Raw genomic sequence first — 20,592 nt, 5'->3', positions numbered from 1 at the left:
AACTGAGAGCGATAAAAGGCCTTTTGTCTCATGTTATTGTGAAAATCAAATTTGTCTCAGTATTCTTCCAATACAGAATTTTTTTTTTCCCTTTTAAAATCAACTTATGCTTGATTTTCTGGATAGAAGTAAACTGCAACTTCAGTAGTGTTGAAAGGGCCTTTCAAGGAGCTTAGCATTATCCATTGGCAGTACTGTGTAACTGTTAATAAAGTTTAGCCAGGAAAGAATCAAAGAGCAGAACAATTAACAGATAACCCACTGTACACATGCTTGAGTTCAAAATTCGGTTTTGTAAACAAATTCACATTGTTTAGAAATTGTTTAACAGTAGGTGGACAACCAAAATTAGCTTTTCGGTTCTGTCCTATTCTGCACTGGGCAAGGTTTGCAAACCTGTTTCTTTCTTGCAACCCGGATTTTTAGTTCCTGCATCCAACCCCAGGTTTTGGCACAAAGGGTTTACACCTAACTCTTGGTAAAGTCTGAAACTGGAACATGGTGTGGCTTCAACTAAAAAAATACTGCTGTCTGGTATGTTATTACTGAAGTGAACAAATTAGAGTAACTCAGATTTACAAACTTACCTAGATGTAACTCTTATCCAGATGTAGACTTTTCTAAATAGGCAGCATTCATTCATTCAACACTAGCATGCTGACACAAATGCAAAAATCTCTTTTCATCCACCCAGAAAACATAGCATATTACATTCAAAGTTTTTTGTTACATACACGCTGTATCTATATGTGCATATCTGCATACAATAAAAATATGAAATACAACAAGGAAACAAAAGTATAAACTTTAAAATGTATGTATTTTGAAAGAAAATAACTGATGATAAATAAAATTAAAAAAAATACCACAAAATATATCAGAAAATACCAAAATATATCAGAAAATGTTCCAAAAGTTGAATTTCACTAACCTCAGATAACAAGTGTAAGGTGTATTTTAACACACTTTTTATATGTCAGACATATCATGTATGGCTCTTGTTTCACTGACTTCAATAGAATGTTCATTTAAAAGTACACTAGCTCATTTTCTAGGAATGGAGTTACAGTATTAATTATTAATGAGTTGTCATTTCTACTTGTGAAGACTCTGGTTCTAAAGTCAAACAAAAGAGAAATCTATCTTACCAGCCATACAATTTAAACAGTTTTACAAGTAGGTTAATATTTTATTGTATTGCTTTCTCTCTGACTGTGGAAAACTTAAGAAAGAAGCTATGAAAACATTATTGGCAGTGCTGTTACCCCAAAGATACTTTCTATTTATTAGGAGAACTTTTCCTTGATTAAGGATACATATGTTTCATCAAAGATTTAGAAAAAAAGCCTTCAAAAATGACAAGCCAGCAGATCTTCATCAATCCAGCCAGCTGCAGCATCTGAAGAGGTAACACCACCTCTTTTCACAATGGAAACAGAAGTACTGCTGTAAAGAACTAAACAGACCCAGCAAAGCAAAGGTGGCTCTTCCCTTGTGTAAAACCAAACAGTGAAATGCAAATGGGCTTTCCATCAGAACTACTAACTGATCATATGAATGGCAATAACCACCTTCAAAATTATTCTAAACTTACTGAGAAAAATACAAAAATCTGAGCTAAAAAGTACTAAGGACTTGTAAACTAGTTTTATTTTAACTCTAGACCTTTAGAAACAAGAGAGAATTTGTAAAGAAACTGCTTTCCCAGTAATCTTTTAGCTTATATAAAGATTGCATTAGCTGTCCTCTTTGGTAAAAGCCAAAAGTACTTAAGATTAGACAGTGATGATGGCACTAAGACCCTAGTCCTTCTTTTTCTTCTTTTTCTTTAAGTTGGAAAGTGTTGCCAGAGCAGGGGAGGAGGAATGACATTACATCCAGGAAACAGTATCTGTCTTTGGAAACGAACATTCTGATGGTGCTGCAACACTAGGATACTACAGACTGCAACCTGGCAAACTTGTTCCTGTGCACAACTTTTGTCATTGCTCCTAACTCTCCGCTACCACAGGTCCACAACCACCTGTTAAATGCCATTGGCTACATAGATTAGATGCTTATTAGATGAAATCTGAGGGGGAGGAAAAGGAAAGAAGTAAGAGGAGGTAATTGGTACTGGGGGAGAACATGGAAAGAATAAGAGCAGAAACCAAATTTTTCTCACTCTTCACTGTAAACACTAACATCAATGATGGTGATGTTAATAATATGTCTTATATTCCCTGGGGACCTCCTTTAGGTCCTGCTTGGCCAATTCATTTCCCAGAATTAGGAGATAACTGTCTGTCCAAACACATCACAACAAGCCTTGAAAAAGTTGGGAGCCAGCAAGGAAGATGACTGCTATGGTGAGGCTCACTTATTCTACCACCAGTTTTCTTAACAGAATAATTCAACACAAACTGTCTAACATGTGTTAGTACGAGAATCACAGAACGGATGAAGTTGACAGGGACCTCTGGAGGCCGTCTGGCCTAACCTCCTGCTCAACCAAGGTCACTCAGAGCCCTTGTCTCCAAGGAGGGACACTCCATAGCTTCTTCACACAACCTGTGCCAGTGCTCAGTGCCCTTCAGAGTGCACAAGTGTTTCCTGAAGTTCAGAGGGGACCTCCAGTGTTTCCCTGGGTGCCCATTGCCTCTGGCCCTGGCACTGGGCACCACTGAAAAGAGCCTGGCTGTGTCTTTGCACCCTCCCTGCAGGTATTTATATACACTGGTGAGGTCCCCCTGAGCCTTCTCTTCTCCAGGCTGAAGTCCCAGCTCTCTCAGCCTTTTCTCATAGGAGAGATGCTCCAGGCCCTTCACCACCTTTGTGGGACTCCTTGCAATATGTCCATGTCTTTCTTGTACTGGTGAGCCCAGAAACGGACGCTGTCCTCCACACGTGGCATAATGCCACAGAGCGCTCTACAGGTTACAAAAAAGGTTGCCAGTGAAATTCAGGCTGTATTTAGTGAGCAGGCAGGTTGTTTCCTGCCTTCTCTGTGTGTATTGGAACTGTGAGGCCTGGAAAACACTCTGACCCTCTGATGGTCAGTTGTACAAGCTGGCTGAGTCCCAGCTCCCTTGTGGCACACAGAGGTGGTATATACCAGTTTCTTTCTCACTCCATGAGATTAAAAACGAGATGCACAGATTGAAGGAAGTCTCAGATCATTTCACCACAGTTCTGAAAACCAGTAGATCACAATCACAGGGCATACACAGAAGTCAGGGAGACTCCAATCCAAACATGTCACTGTTAAGGGTTTGCTGTTTTTTCTTCTCTGCATCACTCATTTGTTCATGAACTTTACCCTATAGGCATCACCATGATCATCACTTTAAATTTAAGTTACTCTTATTTTCTTCATTACATTACTACTGCTAATTCCAGAACTACCTAGTCATACATTCTGTCAGCTCAACTTTGATTTCATCACCACCTTCCTCTTCAAGCTTGCTACGACTTCTCAAAGGTACATAAATTTTTCATCTCCTTTACAATTCAGTACTTAGTGGTTAATCTTGAATCTAAACACACAAAATAACTACATTTAACTTCATATAAAATTCAGCATATACCAGCCTTCTTTGGTTTCAACAGGAGAAAAAGGTGGGATCACTGAGTTATCTGATCAGGATTGAAGGCCATTAGTGTATAGCAGCTGACACATTTCCTGCTAATATGATGGCAAGATGCCACCAATAACACAGGTCTTATGCTCACCTACACACAAAAAATCCCACCAAAAACCTGCAAAATTATTTTAATTTTGAGCTTAACCCCATGCAGCAAGGAACAGTCTAAAGCAAATTTAGAACACGGTTATACTCCCTTCAAATACTATTTCTAAAGGATTCTCTGACAGTCTCTAAACAATATAGTCAGTGCAGTAAATCATTACGACACCAGTAAATCATTACGACACCAGTAAATCATTACGACAGCTATCTCTTCTCTCTTTTTTTTCAAGTACCGTGTCTAGTGTCTATTCTGACTACACAGTGAATTATAGGTTGCAACCTCAGAATGCAATGGTAATTGCAATAAGGACTACATCTTTTCTGAGCATTAGTAGGTTGGATTTTTTATTTTTTATACTACTTCAAAATATAACACGGCATAGATTTTATCTGTACAGAAATTATATATACGCAAAACCTTTCCGTTTTCATGATGCACTAAGGACTCCGATTTATAACACACTGTCATTTCCATGCCTTCAGGAAACATTGCACTTTCTTAATTTCTGTAAGGAACGTCATACAGAAAATAGTCAAGCCACATTTGTGTCATGTCTGCCATTTTTAATTATTAGCAATCAAGTCTAAGAAATTTCTCCTTTGGTTTAACAAGTGCATACCTATCTTCCAATTTTTTTTTTTAATGCCACAACTCATAAAAGTGTTTAGGCTGATGCTAAGTCCCTCGCACTACATTAATAACTAATCACAGTAGACATTAATCATCTCGAGTATTTTACATGAGAATTGTCAGACTTAATCACCCTCCTCATATTTTCACTATTTACAAAGCTTCATTTATCATACATTTCAGCAGTGTGACAACAGTGGACTATTTTCCCTCTTTTTCAAGTATGTTAAGAAAGATAAAAAGGGTGGAAAATCATGATAATAGCTTTAAAGTTTTACTGTTTGATAACATCCATTTCCACCGGAAAATGACTCCTAAAAACTTACTTATTTTAATACCAGTCATAGAGAGAAGTAGAATTAGCAGGCTAAAACCTCAATGAAAGGACTGTTACACTTAATTATTAGAACGCGTTTTCTATTTTTATTATTGTTAAAACTTTGCAGACAGTATGAGAGTGATCTGTTCCAATCTAATGTTTCCTGCCAGGAGCCTGCTCCAGCACGAGCTCTCCATGAGGTCACAGTTTCCTTCAGGGCACGTCTACCTGCTCTACCATGGGGTCCCCCACGGGCAGATATCTGCTCCATCATAGACCTCCATGGGCTGCAGAAGGACAGCCTGGCTCACTATGGTCTTCACTACAGGCTGCAGAAGGATCTCTGCTCCAGTGCCTGGAGCACCTCCTCCTTTTTCACTGATATTGGTGTCCATTTCCCTCACCCCTCTGTTGTGCAGCGTCTTCTACCCTTTGTAAATATGTTACCACATCGCTGCCTGCCTCAGCTTTGGCCAGCAGTGGGTCTGTTTTGCAGCCAGCTGGAACTGGCTATCTGACATAGGAGCACTTTCTGGCTTTTTCTCACAGAAGCCACCCCCTGCAGCCTCCCTGCTCCTAAAATGCTGCAAGATGACGTACTGGAGCAGAGGAATAGTGTGAGGATAGAGTGGCAGAGATGAAGTCTTACGGACTGACTGCAGTCCCTGTTCCCTACCGCCCTGCATGGCTTCAGGGGGAGGTGGTCAACAAGCTGGGAATGAAGTACTGAAGTTGAGCCTGGGAAGAAGGGGAGGGTGAGGGAAGATGGTTTATTTTTTCCCTTTTTTCCTCACTATCCTACTCTATTTTTAATTGGCAATAAATTAATCTGCTCCAAGTTAAGTCTTTTTCGACCATACAGTAATTGATGAGTGATCTCCCTGTCTTTATCTTGACCCACGAGCTTTTCCATCTTACTTTCTCCTCCTGTCCTATTGGTGGGGGGACAAACACAGAAGGGACGAGAGAAGTGACTGAGCAGCTGGTGGGCATCTGGCAGCCCACCAACATTAACCCACCACTCTGGATTATTTCATAAACATTTAAAAAAAAGAAATGACGACCCAGAATTTAAAGTTGATAATTCACCAAAGCATGCCAATTATCTTCCTTTGTCCAACTTCTATGCTGTATTTTGAAATTAAAAAAAATCTGACAGTCAGCCTCAAATCATTTTACAAAACACATCTGCAGGGTGAAGCCAATTTTCTTACAAATTTCATTAAAAAGACATTCAAAAGAATAAGTAATTTTAAAAGTAAAATTAATTTGTGTGACATTATGTAACTTTTTACTGAGTTCAAGTTTTTAATGTAGCTGACTAAACACCTGATAAATATGCAGAGAACTCAAAGGAGATCATCTTTCAGATAACACTGAAAAGATGAAATTAAATTAAAATTAAGAAATGTTGGTATTCACCTACAATGGTTCATGACTAATAACATATAAAAATACAGTTACTTTTCTGGAAGGCTCTACTTTACCCCCAAAATCAGATTATACAAAACGACAGGAATAAGTATCAGTGCTCCTGAAGTACATTTCCACCTCAGTCAGATTAAAAGTGATGAATACTAAGATACTCTATTAGCATTTGTAGGCACCACAGATAAAATGAACATCTTTGCCTGGGCAAAAATATATGCAAGCTGAAAGCTTTATACATTTTTATTTTAGAAGTCATTTTATTAAAATAATTTCCACATCAAGTATGAAGAGGCTTACACTTTCAGGAAGATAAGATTCATTTTATTACATTTCTTGAAAATAATTCTAGCATTCACTAATCCTGCATTTTATTAATAATATATTCTAAGAATTGAGCTACTATTTTGATGCTTACATCTGCTCATGAAATGTTGGGCCATTCACATACACCAGCAGTTCTGGGGCTAAACACAGTAAACTCATCACGTGCTGAGACTATCTTCAGCATTGTATCATCTACCCACAACACATCCAGATCATAGCAGATGCTCCCAAGGCAGATTACATGGCTTCACATGAAGTCATGGTAGGCAGTCAACACAGATTTTTTTAAACACTTATAAAGCGTATGGAAGACCACATTAACAATTTACTGTGCTAAGTAACAACATAGAAACCCCCATATGCTCTATGCCAACAAGTATGATACCCAGTCCTGAGAAAACAATGCTGCATTAGTGGCCCGGTAGAACAAAGCAGATGAAGCCTCTTTCAAAGGAGAAAATGCTCCTTTCTCCTGTGCTGCTGTAAACATTTTGGTTTTCAGGCTTATGGTCTGGCTTCCAACCATAGTTCCTCTGAATGTCTTCCATATCTTGACTTCCTGACTACTACCCTTGTCAAAAAGTCTGTATTTCCAAATCCTGGACTCCAACCAGAATCCTCACCAAGTCTTAATCATTACAGTATGGGGAGACTGTCCCGTTACACCATGTACTCTTTTATCCAAAGCAGTATTTCATGAAAGCACTACAGAAGGACAGCAGTTTTCTCAGAACTTGTATAATTAGACCAAATCCAGGCTTCCCACCTGTGCCGAAAGCTCAAGGAGGAACACGTAAGGCTTACCTTGTCCCACATCACTAATCAGAAGTCTGATAGCAGTGATACTACTAGAAGGTCATCAACCTACATTCCTTGCTGATTCACTGTGCCATGCAGATACTGCTTATCTGCCTCCAAGTCACAAAACACATCTTACTCTCAACAACCTCCAGGTGCTCTGCAAATCTCAGCACCTGCTAACAAAGTCACCTACAACCAGTGTGCGATAATTTACGTGAAAAATACAGCTCTCTTGACAATTACTACAAGAACACATGGCACTACCTACAGAAGGACCAATGTTCTCAAATGGCTGGGAAATTATTGTCCTGTGGCTTCAAAACCAATCATTAATTTTGTTATGCAGGTGGAACCTTACCGCAGATGACTGGCAGTGCTATAGCACCAAAAAAATATCACTGTAGCACTAGGTAAAGTCCCTTACCTTATCTGCAGTAGTACATATGCCATGATGTTTATTAGAAGAACCACAGATACAATAGGGGCTAGCAAACATCCTCAATCCTATACAAATATTTCTAAGGGAGTGTTTTAGTATGAAGGATGACTTATGGAAGCAGAAATACTCTAAAGACTTGACTGTCACTGCACAGCTCTTAAATGTCTACCTATAGGTAAATTATGTAATACAGAAATCAAAGTGAATTGCAACTCAAGGCCCACAGAGATAAGATCCACAAAAAAAATAATGTTAGATTACTTGCTGCTTGCTCCTTGGTCATTTATGGATATACTACATGGCAGACATCCCTCGAACTATTAGAAAAATCACACATCCCTGAAAACTGCCAGTATGTCATACTACATTTTCCTCAATCCTCCGTGAGATTTATTTCTACATGTCAGTATTTTTATTGTATCAATTAAAAGTCAAAAGAGCAAATGCAGTGACCATTAAGACAACTTCAAGGTCATAAGGTTATTCAAATCAAGCCTTAGGATATATTATTCACACCACCATGTACAGAGAACTCACTTTTACTCCTTTCCAATTGCAAAGACCTGAGATAATCTACTCATGATGCATCCTAAAAGAATTTGCAAGTTTGGTTTTGTTCCCATTTTACAGAACTAGTAGGACTGTTTCTATAACATATTTAACCAACATGACAAATAGTATATGAAGCTTTTGAGGGAGCTGTAATTCTTTGAGAAGAAATCATTATGCTAGATTACTTTAATAGGTCTTTTTTTGATCTTGCTTAACTCGCAACTTTTAGAGCCTTTTTTTACAAGTCATTATAAGAGACCGAGTTTTCTTTCGTTTTAAAAATAATGTCAAGAGTATCTCAACTGAACACACTGAACATATCTTTTGCCTTAGGTAAAATTAAATTATTTTTTACTGCCCTACATAAGCCTTTGAGTTGCATACTTTCAAAAACAAAAATAGCTTTAATCAAAATAGAGAAATAATAGTTCTTGTTAATTTCTGCACGTGAAAAAGAATCACAGCACCAAAAAATCTTAGTAAGTGCCTGCCATGCACGAATCTTGTTCTCTGTAATTCAGATACTTTCAGTTACTTAGCAAGAGCTGTAACCATCACAGCATTAGATCCAATACTGTGTCACAAGCAAGAGAATGTTATAAATATTCTGGGGCCACAGATTTCCTTATGGAAGAATTGTTATGGATTCCTGGAAGCAATAAAGAAATCTAAAACAAAGTTTTAAAACCAGTGGTTTACTTCTGCTCTAAAACATACCAATAATCAACTACCGCTAAGAGACAAATCACAGATACCTTTTTAAGCTATACCATTTTTTTGAGAACTTTTTTTTCTTTCTCCCTTGACTTTGCAAAAAGGAATGGAGGGAAACAGTTTTCCAAGGCTTTAAAAAACAACAACAACAAAAACAAAAAAAATCCCCACCAACCCTTAGCCATTCTAAACAGAACAAAAAAGTGTCCTGTAAAGTTTGAAAAAATTCTGGAATAGAATCCCTGTGTAGTTGGATCTCAGAAGTAAGCAGGCTCAATAATGGGGGGTGGGAGGTGTGGTGGTGAGGTGGTAGAACTGATCTCTCTGTTTTGAAACGAAGAATAAGGTAAAACATTAGACTGCTACTATCTCTTATGTGTTAGCAACAACAATAAGCAAAAGGTTTACTTAAGGGTATGAAGATGCAAAATCTCCTCTGACATCCCCTCTTGATTAGGAGCCATCAAATAAAAACAACAAAAAAGATAAAGTTCGCCTTGCCTTAAATGATTAACAAACCAATTTACTTTAAATCAGCTTGGTTTTTTACCCAAGGTAAGCACTTGAAACAGTCCTGTGAACATCTGAAGGCTCACTCATACCCTCAAAGTGAGTATGCTCATAATACTCTGCTGAACCAGTGTCTACATTGATTAAACCCCAAGTGGTTGTATCACGTTCCTTTTACATAGTTTTCAGCAATTCTTAATTCAGCATTTAGGAGGAGTAGGCAAAATTAAGACTAGTATTTGGAGCTTCATCTCACTTGTAAAACAGAAAAACATACTTGAATTGCCAAATGTCTGCCTATGAATAAGATTCAACAAAGGCCCTATTTTCTAAATTCTCTCTTTGCTTTTTTAGCTAGAAGCTAATTGAAATAACTAAACTTAAATTTGTAGTCAAGTTTTAGTTATCAGTTGTATGCTGAAAAAGTACTGACAGGTATAATTAGAAATAGAGACAAAATGCAGAGAACTACAGAGACAAAAGTCAATGATCTAAAAGTTTACATACAATAGCAGGCTATCTGTCATTGCTGGAAAGGGTTTCCTTTTCTTTTTAAGCTTCATAATTTAACTATATTCAATATGATGTTTGAGAGTTATATGCATTTACTTAAAAGATGTATTTCTTATTCTAGTAATTCTAGTAATTTCAAGAATACTTTGGCGTCATTTTGGATCATACTTAGCAGACTGTCCTGCTCAAAACTTTCATGCAGAAAAGGTATACTATTTCTAAGCACTTTAATTAAAACCTGTAAAGTGCCTGTCTTAAATTTACATTTTTCTTATTATTATTTTTTCTGACTTACTTTAAAATTTTCCATTACAGTAGCCTTATTCTGCATATGAAAATAAGACCCTACAGACAGAAAGATCTGAGGCAACTAAGTTCTTCCAAAACCTGTGAAGTTGCATTAAGGGTCTGACCTAAACCTACAAAAATCAAGAAACAGTCTTAAAGGCTAAAAGGAGTTACAATAAAAGTTCAATCATACTTCCTGTTTTCACAGCTGAACTGTAGTATTTTTAGAACATTATACTTCTGCCGAAGTCTAGATCTCATTTACACTTTAGCGAATTCTTAAAGACTTCAGAAAACATTGAAAGAGAGTATGTTAGAAAAAAATCTGCAACCAAGGGGAAGAAGTGTAATTGCTAAAACATCATTCTGGTTTATATGAAACTGTTTTAGAACCCCTCTCTGTTAAAAGTGTTTCTTTCATTTTGTTTAAAACACCAGTTATAATAAACCAATCTGTCCTAAGTAATTCAAAATGTTCTCTTCTGCACACCTTGAGGTGTGGCTTTCTCGTATTTTCTCATTTTAAGAGGAAACTTCAGCTTTTTAAATTCTCAATAGTTTTTTCATTTTTCATCTAATTTGCAACAGACTGATATATCATCTGTGTGTATTTATTTAATGTTAAAATAAATTAATCAAAAGGACAGAATGCATCAGGATAGGAGGTATTCAGGTCAAAAGGAAAAGCCTGAAGTAATACCCCAGTTATTCTTTCAAGTCTCATCCTGGCAAGTCTCTCCCCCAAACAATGAAGGACTTTTGGTTTTCTACAGAAACATGAATTCCACTAGTTAACCCACAAGCAGTTTATTTTTCCTTATGTAGTCAAAAATATGCTTCATTTTTTGTATGCATATAAATCTGTTTAAATCCTAGCTACCTACAGAAGGAGTCAATTCCAATTGTACAATTCAATGACACATGGTAAAGAGCGCATTCTCATTAAATCTACAGTAAACAGATTAGTGCTGCCATCTAGTCATAAATAAACTTTTCCTTGCTACAGAAATGTACAGTCTGTAAAATACATCTAGATGATTTAAACAAAACAAGCAAGAAAAGCACTCAGAAAACACTGCTTGCATTTATTGATCCCCTGCAACCCCCGAGCCATGAGGAATTATTCTCAACTAATACAACCAGTTAAATGTACCTTATACTGGTTTTAGATGCTAAAATGAAGTTACCTGTCATTAATGATCCAGTTCAGACACAGATTGAGGGAATTAAGGTTTTTGCATCTCTTTACTATTTCCATCACTGTTTCATTGTCCAGTTCTGTGATATGACGTAGGTCCAAACTGGAAAGATTTCTTAGCTGTTGAGACAAATATAATAGAAAGAATTGATCTAAAATCTGTTCTTATATATAACTGCTATAAAAACTGTTACACTTCTTGGAATCACGTATAATGTGTGTGAGCTAGTCAAGACAGATGAAATTACTGTATTTTTATCAGAAAGGAAACATATCAAAGATATTAATAAAATCCAACTTTAGTAAATCTGGAATTCAGGCACTCGGTGACTCCATGAAATCAGGACACTCTCATTCATGCTCCAATACATCGACAATAGGGGCCTACACCTTCCTCCTTTGGTATCTTACACTCCATATAGTTAAAAGTAGCATACCAGCTCATTTAGTTACAAGAAAAGCATAGCATGGAAGGGAGACAGCACATTTGTGCTTACATTCAAATGCACATGATTAAAGACGCCAGAGCCTAAGGCTTTCAAACTAAGTAAATACTAGAGACTCCCTGAAAATAAAGAATTTTTACTGTAGTCTCACTTGTGCAGCCATCAACAACAACTTGGATATTCTGAACAACAGCAGTTGGAGTCACAGAACAGTATGATTAAGATTTATGCACTGATTAATCTGATTTATTACTATTGTTAATCATTACAACGTCCTTCAAAAGTAAACAAAACCCTCTTACTACTTTTATTAGCTATGGATTCAAAGAAGATTTTTACAGATTTCTGCAATATCCTTGAAAAACAGATCAGTTTAGTCATAATAACCTCCAAGTGCTGTTTGCTTCTTAAGCTGTCTGAAATAATCTCTGTTATACTCTGGAAAAATAATTGCATTAGGTAATACTGACACTTTAATTAAACCTACCTTCCCCGCAAGAGAGAAAAAAATAATCCTGTTCAGTGATTTAAGTCACTAAGGATTTGCTTAAGCAAAGGCATACAACTGAGATCATATAATTGGTCCACTTCAGTAGTTAATTATTAAGTCAGTGCTGGGGAAGGGGGGGAGGGAGTGATAAAAAGAGATGAAAAGGAAAAAAATGAGGACTTCACATGTAGGTAGTCTTCTACAGGAACAGGTGTTTTAGTGTTTTGTTCCAGAAGTTCTTAACATTCTCCAAACTAAAGCTGAAGATAAACCACATACTGCTTCCAAAAATTCTGCAGAACAAGCATAAGAATTAAGGAACATGACACAACTTAAGGAGAAACAACTCCAGGGTACATCTACAGGAAGTAGGACAGTAATATTCCTATTATTAGGACACTACCACAGGTGTACGGTGGAGCTGCTTGTTGCAATCCCATATAAACTTCTGATAATCTTACTTGCCTATTAGGCATAAAAACACACAATGATTAATACTGTGTTGGTAAAATGGACAGATTTTATCAGCTCTGTCTCTCTCCATTCCATATGTATTGCTCTAGCAGGAGTTTAAAAGACTTGCCTTCTATGCACCCAAAAAATGCTCACAATCAATCCCTCATTTTTTCTGTACAAGTTACAAGAAGGTGCTGAAACTTAACAGCAACTTGAGGTTCCCTCACCTCCATACAGCTATTCCTGTTAGATACTTTAGCCTTTATACTATGTTGGCAATAACAAGAATGATTCGACAATTCAACAATGGATATGTTCTATGACAGTAAACCAATATTCACCAGAAGACCTCAAAGACGCAGAGAAAATCTTCCCATTAAAAAAAAAACAAACAAACCACAACAGAAGTCTTAACGAAAACACATGTTCTTTCAAGACAACAATCTTCTTATATCCAGGTGACAATACTGATGATATTTTTGTCATTACTCTAGAGAGTAAAAAACATGAACTTACATTGAAGACAAATTAATGCATGGAGGTCAGCGCTTCTTTAAATTTCAGGCCATGTTAGACATTTAAGTAAGAGGTAATGGTAGAGTATCTACTTTATTGAGGCAATGATGAATGCAGCAGAAAGAATTTGTGATTTCCCAGGGAAAACGGAGACTTTTGCATTTGATGGGTAGACTCAAAACCAAAATTGAATTCCTAGTATTCCTATTGACCAAATTAATAAGGTTTGCAAGGTAGATTTTACCCTTTACTGTCACAGAATGATCATTCCCTCATTGTTTCCTTCCTTCATACGAGTAATGATCTACCATTATATTCACTATACAGTAACTCAACCATCACTTGCCTTTTTTACAGTCACATTCATTCGTTTGAAACAGCCTACCTGACACCTGACCTACTCGGTAGGTTAATTCTTCTTTTTATCAAGCATAACAGTCAATCCAGAAAACCTTACTGCCTTTTGAAGTTTGAAGAGACTGCCTCAGACTGATACAAACTCCTCAAGTGTAATTTGCTCTATACAACCTCACTATTGCCATTTCAGACGAGTGAATGACTTCGAAGAGCTGCAGAACTGGATACACACTCCCTTAAGTACTGGACCGTCTGACATGATTTTGTATCGATCTGAACATAGCAGGTGAAAAGAATACCCCTTTGCCTATTTAAATCAACGTCTTAGTACCAGTCAGAAAATTGTTATAAATGGACAGGTAACCATTTTTCATTAAAAAAAAAAAAAAAAAAAAAAAAAAAAAACAAAACAAAACACCCAGGATACATACTTCAATGACAAATGTCCCATTTTATATTTTACCTGAAAAAATAATCTTAAGGAATTAATGCTACAATGCTGAATTCTTTATTAATCACTAGTATTATAAGAAAATGGCAAGAAAAATTATGCAAGTTTTATATTCTACCTCTAACCCTCACATTTAAGGTGGTATGATATTTTAAAAGATTAAACTTCTCTGAAGTGGACAACTGGACAGTTGAGATGTTCCTATCTTCAGTGCACGCATGAATCTTGAGATTAAAATAGCATAATTTTAATTAGCATTTTTCCATAGGAAAAGGATATTCTGTGACTTAAATACTCAATCTTGGCACACCAGGATGAATAAATTTTTTCTTTTTCTTCCCTCTCCCCCCCATTTACTTCATGCAGCTACACCATTTTATTGAGCAATTTCAGGGCCGTTCTTCTACAGATATTCACACTTTCTTGCAACTCTTAATTTTATAGCTCTACAAAGAATGCTCAGCATGAGCAGAATTTAAACTCTGAACTCAGCTCCAGCAGCCAAAATGCTTTAACTGAACGAGGAATATTTAATGTGGCAATAAAACAGACAATGGAAAGAGTAGACAGAGGGCTTAAAAATATGAAATAGAAAATAAAATACAAGAATTAAGAGAAAGCAAGAACAGTTAAACTAATTGTGTGTGCCGCATATATAAACAACCTTACTGAAATTACTGAATATTGACTCAGTGTTAAAATCGTTATGAGATAGTATAATAATAGCATTTAAATTTCAGAGGGAGCCTGGTTAGCTGAATGAGATTAGAAGGGAGCAGGATGTTGGTCCCTTCCTCCCAGTCCTACAGACTGAATTGACAGCCCAGTATGTGAAGGTTTTCTGAGGAGATTGCCTGTTACAATGTACTGAAAGGGAATTGTTCCACTGTGAATGACAGATGCAAAAGAACCACTGAGATCACAAAATGGACAAATGAAGTTTGAAAAACAGACCTTCATGTCTTTTAAAAACATGTTAAGATTAAAAAATTAAATACTATTATTTATAAGAAAATACCTACTACTTTTGGATCTCAAATATTTCAAATCATTTTTGTTCAACACTCTCGTTAGTTGGTTTAAATTACATTTTATGGCAGTTGATATATTCAAAGATTCAGAGATTATCATACTATTTGTGTGCCTGAATGTTATGGATTTCCTAAGACCTCTATCTTGATTACTAGAACTTGTAATATTAAAATATATGCAATGCTAATCAAGAAGCTAGAGCATTTGAAAACTACCGTAACAAAAAAAAAAGAAAAAAAGGAGAGAGAAAAGAGGCTGTTCAAGTTTAGGATAAATTTCCTATACTTCAGATGATAAAAAATTATTATCACAGGTAGTTTTTCAGTGTGGATGTATCAACTCCTGTGCATATTTAGCTGTTATTGTAGAGGTCTATCAATATGAGCATGCAATATTTTTTACTGTTTTTTGTTCCCCACATTCTTCCACAATTCCCGTAGAGATCTGCTTCCTTAAAAATCATAGAATAGAATTATATGCCTTTAAGAACGAGTCCAAGCATAAACTTAACACTGCCAAGTTCACCACTAAACAATTCACATAAGATCAACGCTCTTCAGAACTAAAGCCAAATTATTTCTGAAGGAAAGTGTTTATAAGGACTTAATGAGCTTTAAACTCGCATCTTCTGCTAATTAAGCTTAATTTTCTTGATGCTCTCTGTGTATATTTGCCTTCAGGGAACAAACTGCTCTCTAATTTAAGCCCCTCAAAACAAATGTATCATCACAGGATATAAAAAATAGCAAACTGAGAAAACTACCAATCACATTCTTTTTATTATTATGTCAATAGAATCTATAAACTATTTTTTAAAAAGTCACATACATTAATTTTTACTTAAGAGATTCAGTAACTGAACTATGTTATTGAGATACACTGTGTTCCTGAAACAGTAATCATACATGGTTTAAAGAATTGGAAAATGATTTAATGGTTACTGAGGAGACTGTTTTCCCATAGACTGATTTAATGTTCCGCATATGCACAACTTTTAATTTAATTTCTTAAATATTACAGAACATTGAGCTCCCATTGCTTAAATAAAAAATACACATTAAAAACTAGTGTCATAAGCACATTTAATTTGCATCACTCACAATAAAGCAACACAGAAAAAGTCTGTTTTGAAGAGTATAGGTATTTGTAAAGAACCTTGCCTGAGAATAAAAGAAAGTATGTGTTGATTAAGGAAATAAATTTGCCTTTGTTTTGTAATGTACCACAGCAAAACACAATACTAAAGTGGATGACATTTGTATTCAAGCTGCTACTCCTTCCAAGATGATTGATAATAATAATTTGGGTTTTGATGTACTGCATGTATACTTTACAAGTCATGCTACAAAAATAAATATATTGCCCTCCTTTCAAACATAAAGACCCATTGCAGAGGAGCTACTTGTACACATATATAAACTGCATATGTAGTACCTGTGTTACAAGACTCACCTCCACTTTATGAACTTTAAAAGCTGCTGTTGAATTACACTATTGCTGAGTCATAGTTTACCCTCCCTTTGTGTTATTTACTCTCAAGTACCACTAAAGAACCTTGGCTTTTTTTTTCCTGGAAAGCTTCACACCCCCACAGAGCACTGAAACCCTTTCAACCATGCAATCATTCTTCTCTACAATACCTTTTTTACTTCATTGCAACTTGAAAGAAACTGCAGTTGGGTACAACTACTAGATCCTTAAAAATTATTAGAAGAATTTCTTGTTCATTCAACAGAATTGTTAGCTTTAGTTTGACAAGATGTAAAAAGGTTCCCTTACAGAGTCTATAGCACCATGCCATTTAAAGTATCAAGCCAATCCTCACAAAGAATTTCCCAACACCACTATGTTCAGAAATTACTTACTTTTTCCTATGACTGGAAGACTAGCATTTAAAAAGGCATCTTATTAAATGCACACAGATTCAAATAAATCATATGCCATCATATGAAATATAGTTCATTACATAAATTGCTTAAAAAAAAATTGTTTTCTCTAGACCTAGCCAAAGAACAATCATGTTCTCATATAGGAAGCATGACTTTGTAAGAGTAGAAGGTATGCTGAAATGTTACCATACAAAGAGCAAAAAGCTAAGCACTTCATGTCAAACCAAATCAGTTACTAAAGGACCATACAGTACCTCAGTTTAGAAAAGGCTCCTGCAAAAATCAGTTTTCTCATGTGTAGAGTATCATTACATATATCTCTCAAGCAAATAATGTCTGCACTGAGCCCTAAATATTTGCTCTATAAATCTGAATTTTGATTGACTTCATACTGGCCACCAACTAAGACGCAGGTACAAGTCAGTTAGATTGGACATGACTATCAGATAACAATTATGAGACAAAGAAGTGAGATCACATTGTTCCAAAAAAAGTTCTTAGATAAACTGACTCCATGTATTGGTGATTAGAAGAGTAAGTTAGAACATTTTTCTATCAAGATGTTGTCCAAGGATTCACACATATTTAGATGAAAACGTCTGTAATAAAATTTACCTGACACAGACTGTCAGAAATACATGGTAAGAAGCACAGATGAGTTATACTGCTAGAAAGCAACTACTCTTGTGTATGTATCAGAACTCAACGGAAGAAGCCAAGGAAGAGGCTTGGAAATAAAACTATGCCTGGATGCTGAGATTTGCTGGTGCCAGCTGTTGAATTTCTGTTAGAAGTGCAACAATTGAATTGCTGAGAAGCAATTATCACAGGAGGGGAAAAAAGACCACCACTTTTGGGGCCCAAGTTACAAAATTAAAAAACCACTACTTCACTAGTTAGCATATAGAGTTTCTTTTTCATATTTAGTTAATGAATAAAAATGACCCAGTGTGGTTATTCTGTCTTCAATGCAATTACCTAACATGCATAGGTACTTTGCACATTTCCATAGGCCTTCATGTTTACAGGAGAAGAAGAAAGTGAGAAGTGAAAAATAACCAGCAATAAACTCTTGAAAGAAAAAAGGATGTGAGGAGAGGAAAGGAGAAAACAATAAAAAAAAAAAACAACCACAAATACAAATGATGCAGGGAAAGGTAAGTAAATAATAGAATGAGAAAAAAAATAAAGCAAGCAAATAATAGTTGGGGATGTACTGATAACAGAAGATGAATCAACACTATATCCAGTATATGTTCTTCCCTCCTCCATAGGAACAAAGCTGACACATGTAGGACTAATTTTTCTAATAAAACAGATCATGCAGATCTTTCGTGACACTTGTACAGGTTACAGCTACAAAGAAAAATAAAACATTCTACATCACCAGAACAAACCACTGGTTTCAATTGGGAGTATAACTGTGAATTGCGTATACACACACTCACACTCCCCCTCATTCCCCTTCTCTCTCCCTGTGTCATGCAGTGCCTCTCATCTTGGCCAATAATCACTATTTACTTTAGGTGCATTTTTTTTTTTAGTTTACAATAACTTCAAGGAAAAAAGGCAGCAGTGTGATAACATGGTTTTGTTCAAGAAGTAAGTTTTGTTGCATGTCATTATGTTCAACATAAAAATAATGAAAATAAACCCTGAATGTTTCTTCTTTTTCTAAAATATGTATTTTCTCTACCATACTCCAAAATTAGCTATTAAAATTGCTCTGTGATTCAGCAGCACTGTAATTCAGAATTTTCAAGTGCCACTATTTTTAAAGACAGCTAACATTACCAGGGGGGAAATACAGTAATAATAACCCACTCACTTTTTATACATCCATCAGCCTCAAAGCAATTTTCCAACAGAGGCCAGGGCTGTTATCTCCAGTTTGCACACAGGAAGCAGGACAGAAGGGAACTAGCTCTACACAGCCTTGCAGGACACACTCACAGGCCACGTAAAGCAAAAATCAGATTCCACATTTTCTAAGAACATGGGACTGGAATTACTACTATGCACATATAAAGTTCCAGTTAAGAACTCAACAAGAAAATGACCATAAGAAATACTTGATGGTTAGAACAAAAATAATGATGTCATCAACAGATCAGTAATGAAAAAGACAGACCCAGGAGTTGAATATCATGTTGCTCCTCCACAGGTATTCGCTTTAATTCCCAGCTGGAGTTTATGTCCTCCAAAGAACTGTAGAAATGGAACATGTCTGTGCCGGATACTTCAGTGCAATTCAGTTTCTGTTAAAACTGCCTGCTGTACTATGAGGAAGTAATACCTGACAGAGGAGCCACATGGAAGCACTGCTGAAGTCACTGCAGCGAGATTAACCAGGTATCCCTTGTTGGTAGCTTAGAGTAAAGCACACTGAATTCCAATACCATTGCCCAGCCACTGTATGACTGGGAACATCTCACTTCTTTTTCCCCCTCAATATATGGCAGCACCCCACTTGCCTGTATTGAAGTAGCCATCAATGTAAAAAATACCTCATTATCATGCACAGAAGTCATCTGTATGTGAAAAAATACTTTGCAAACCTTACAGAAGATGTCATATCACTGATTCATAGAATACTTTGGGTTGGAGGGGACCTTTAGAGGTCATCTAGTCCAACCCCCTGCAATGGTCGGGGACATCTTCAACTAGATGAGGTTGCTCAGAGCCCCATCCAGCCTGACCTTGAATGTTTCCAGGGATGGGGCATCCTCTCCCAGCGACCTGTTCTAGTGTGTCACCACCCTTACTATAAAAAATTCCTTCCTTATCTAGTCTGAATTTACACTCTCTCAGTTTAAAACTATTACGCCTTGTCCTATCACGACAGGCCCTACTAAAAAGTCTGTCCTCATCTTTCTTATGAGCCCCCTTCAAGTACTGAAAGGCTTCAATGTCTCCCCAGAGCCTTCCCTTCGCCAGGCTGAACACCACCTAGTGTTCAGGATTATCACATCACTGTCTTTGCAGCGTCAATAGCCTACAGAAAGCTTCTACTGGCACAGCTTCAGGGAAGGAAATTAGAATCCCCAAGTCTCAAATCCCAACAAAAAGCACGTGCACCACTTACTTACGCCATATGACTTTTTCCAAGTTTATGCAAAGCACTCTTTTAGTTGTTATTTTTTGAAGGGCTATGTGCAACAATGTCACTCCTACGTAAATGATTTTGAATAGTTTATTATTATTAAACCACATGAAAATCAGAACTAAATGTTAATAAGAAAAATCAAGATCTTGACTTTTCTTCAATCAAATAAATGGTATTATAAAGTCACTTCGTTGAAGGATAAGACATCTATTAAATACTCAATAAATCTAGGCCGGAATAATGCAGCAACCAAAGCATGCACCTGAAAAGCAATCTGTGTGGGAATTTCCCACAAAGCCTTGGACTACATAACCCATCTGTCTGATTTCCAAATTATATACCCAACATAAAAGTAGGAGGTATGTAAATATAACCTATAGTCATACATGCATAGTTTTCAT

General features: G+C 36.4%; 1 protein-coding gene across 1 annotated transcript in view; it reads right to left on the bottom strand.

Moving 5' to 3' along the window:
* Positions 1-20,592, bottom strand: part of FBXL17 (F-box and leucine rich repeat protein 17) — a 252,591-nt gene that overhangs the window by 167,297 nt on the left and 64,702 nt on the right. Inside the window, exons 9-10 of the mRNA XM_037373398.1 lie at positions 19,681-19,710; positions 11,438-11,568 (exon numbers count right to left, since the gene is read on the bottom strand). Coding sequence (XP_037229295.1) covers positions 11,438-11,568; positions 19,681-19,710 — 161 coding nt within the window. The remainder of the gene's footprint in view (positions 1-11,437; positions 11,569-19,680; positions 19,711-20,592) is intronic.

This window comes from Falco rusticolus, chromosome Z, assembly GCF_015220075.1.
Source record: "Falco rusticolus isolate bFalRus1 chromosome Z, bFalRus1.pri, whole genome shotgun sequence".
Lineage (NCBI taxonomy): Eukaryota > Metazoa > Chordata > Aves > Falconiformes > Falconidae > Falco > Falco rusticolus.
The sequence above is the reverse complement of the archived record's forward strand: the minus strand, read 5'-3'. Positions and strand labels throughout refer to the sequence as shown.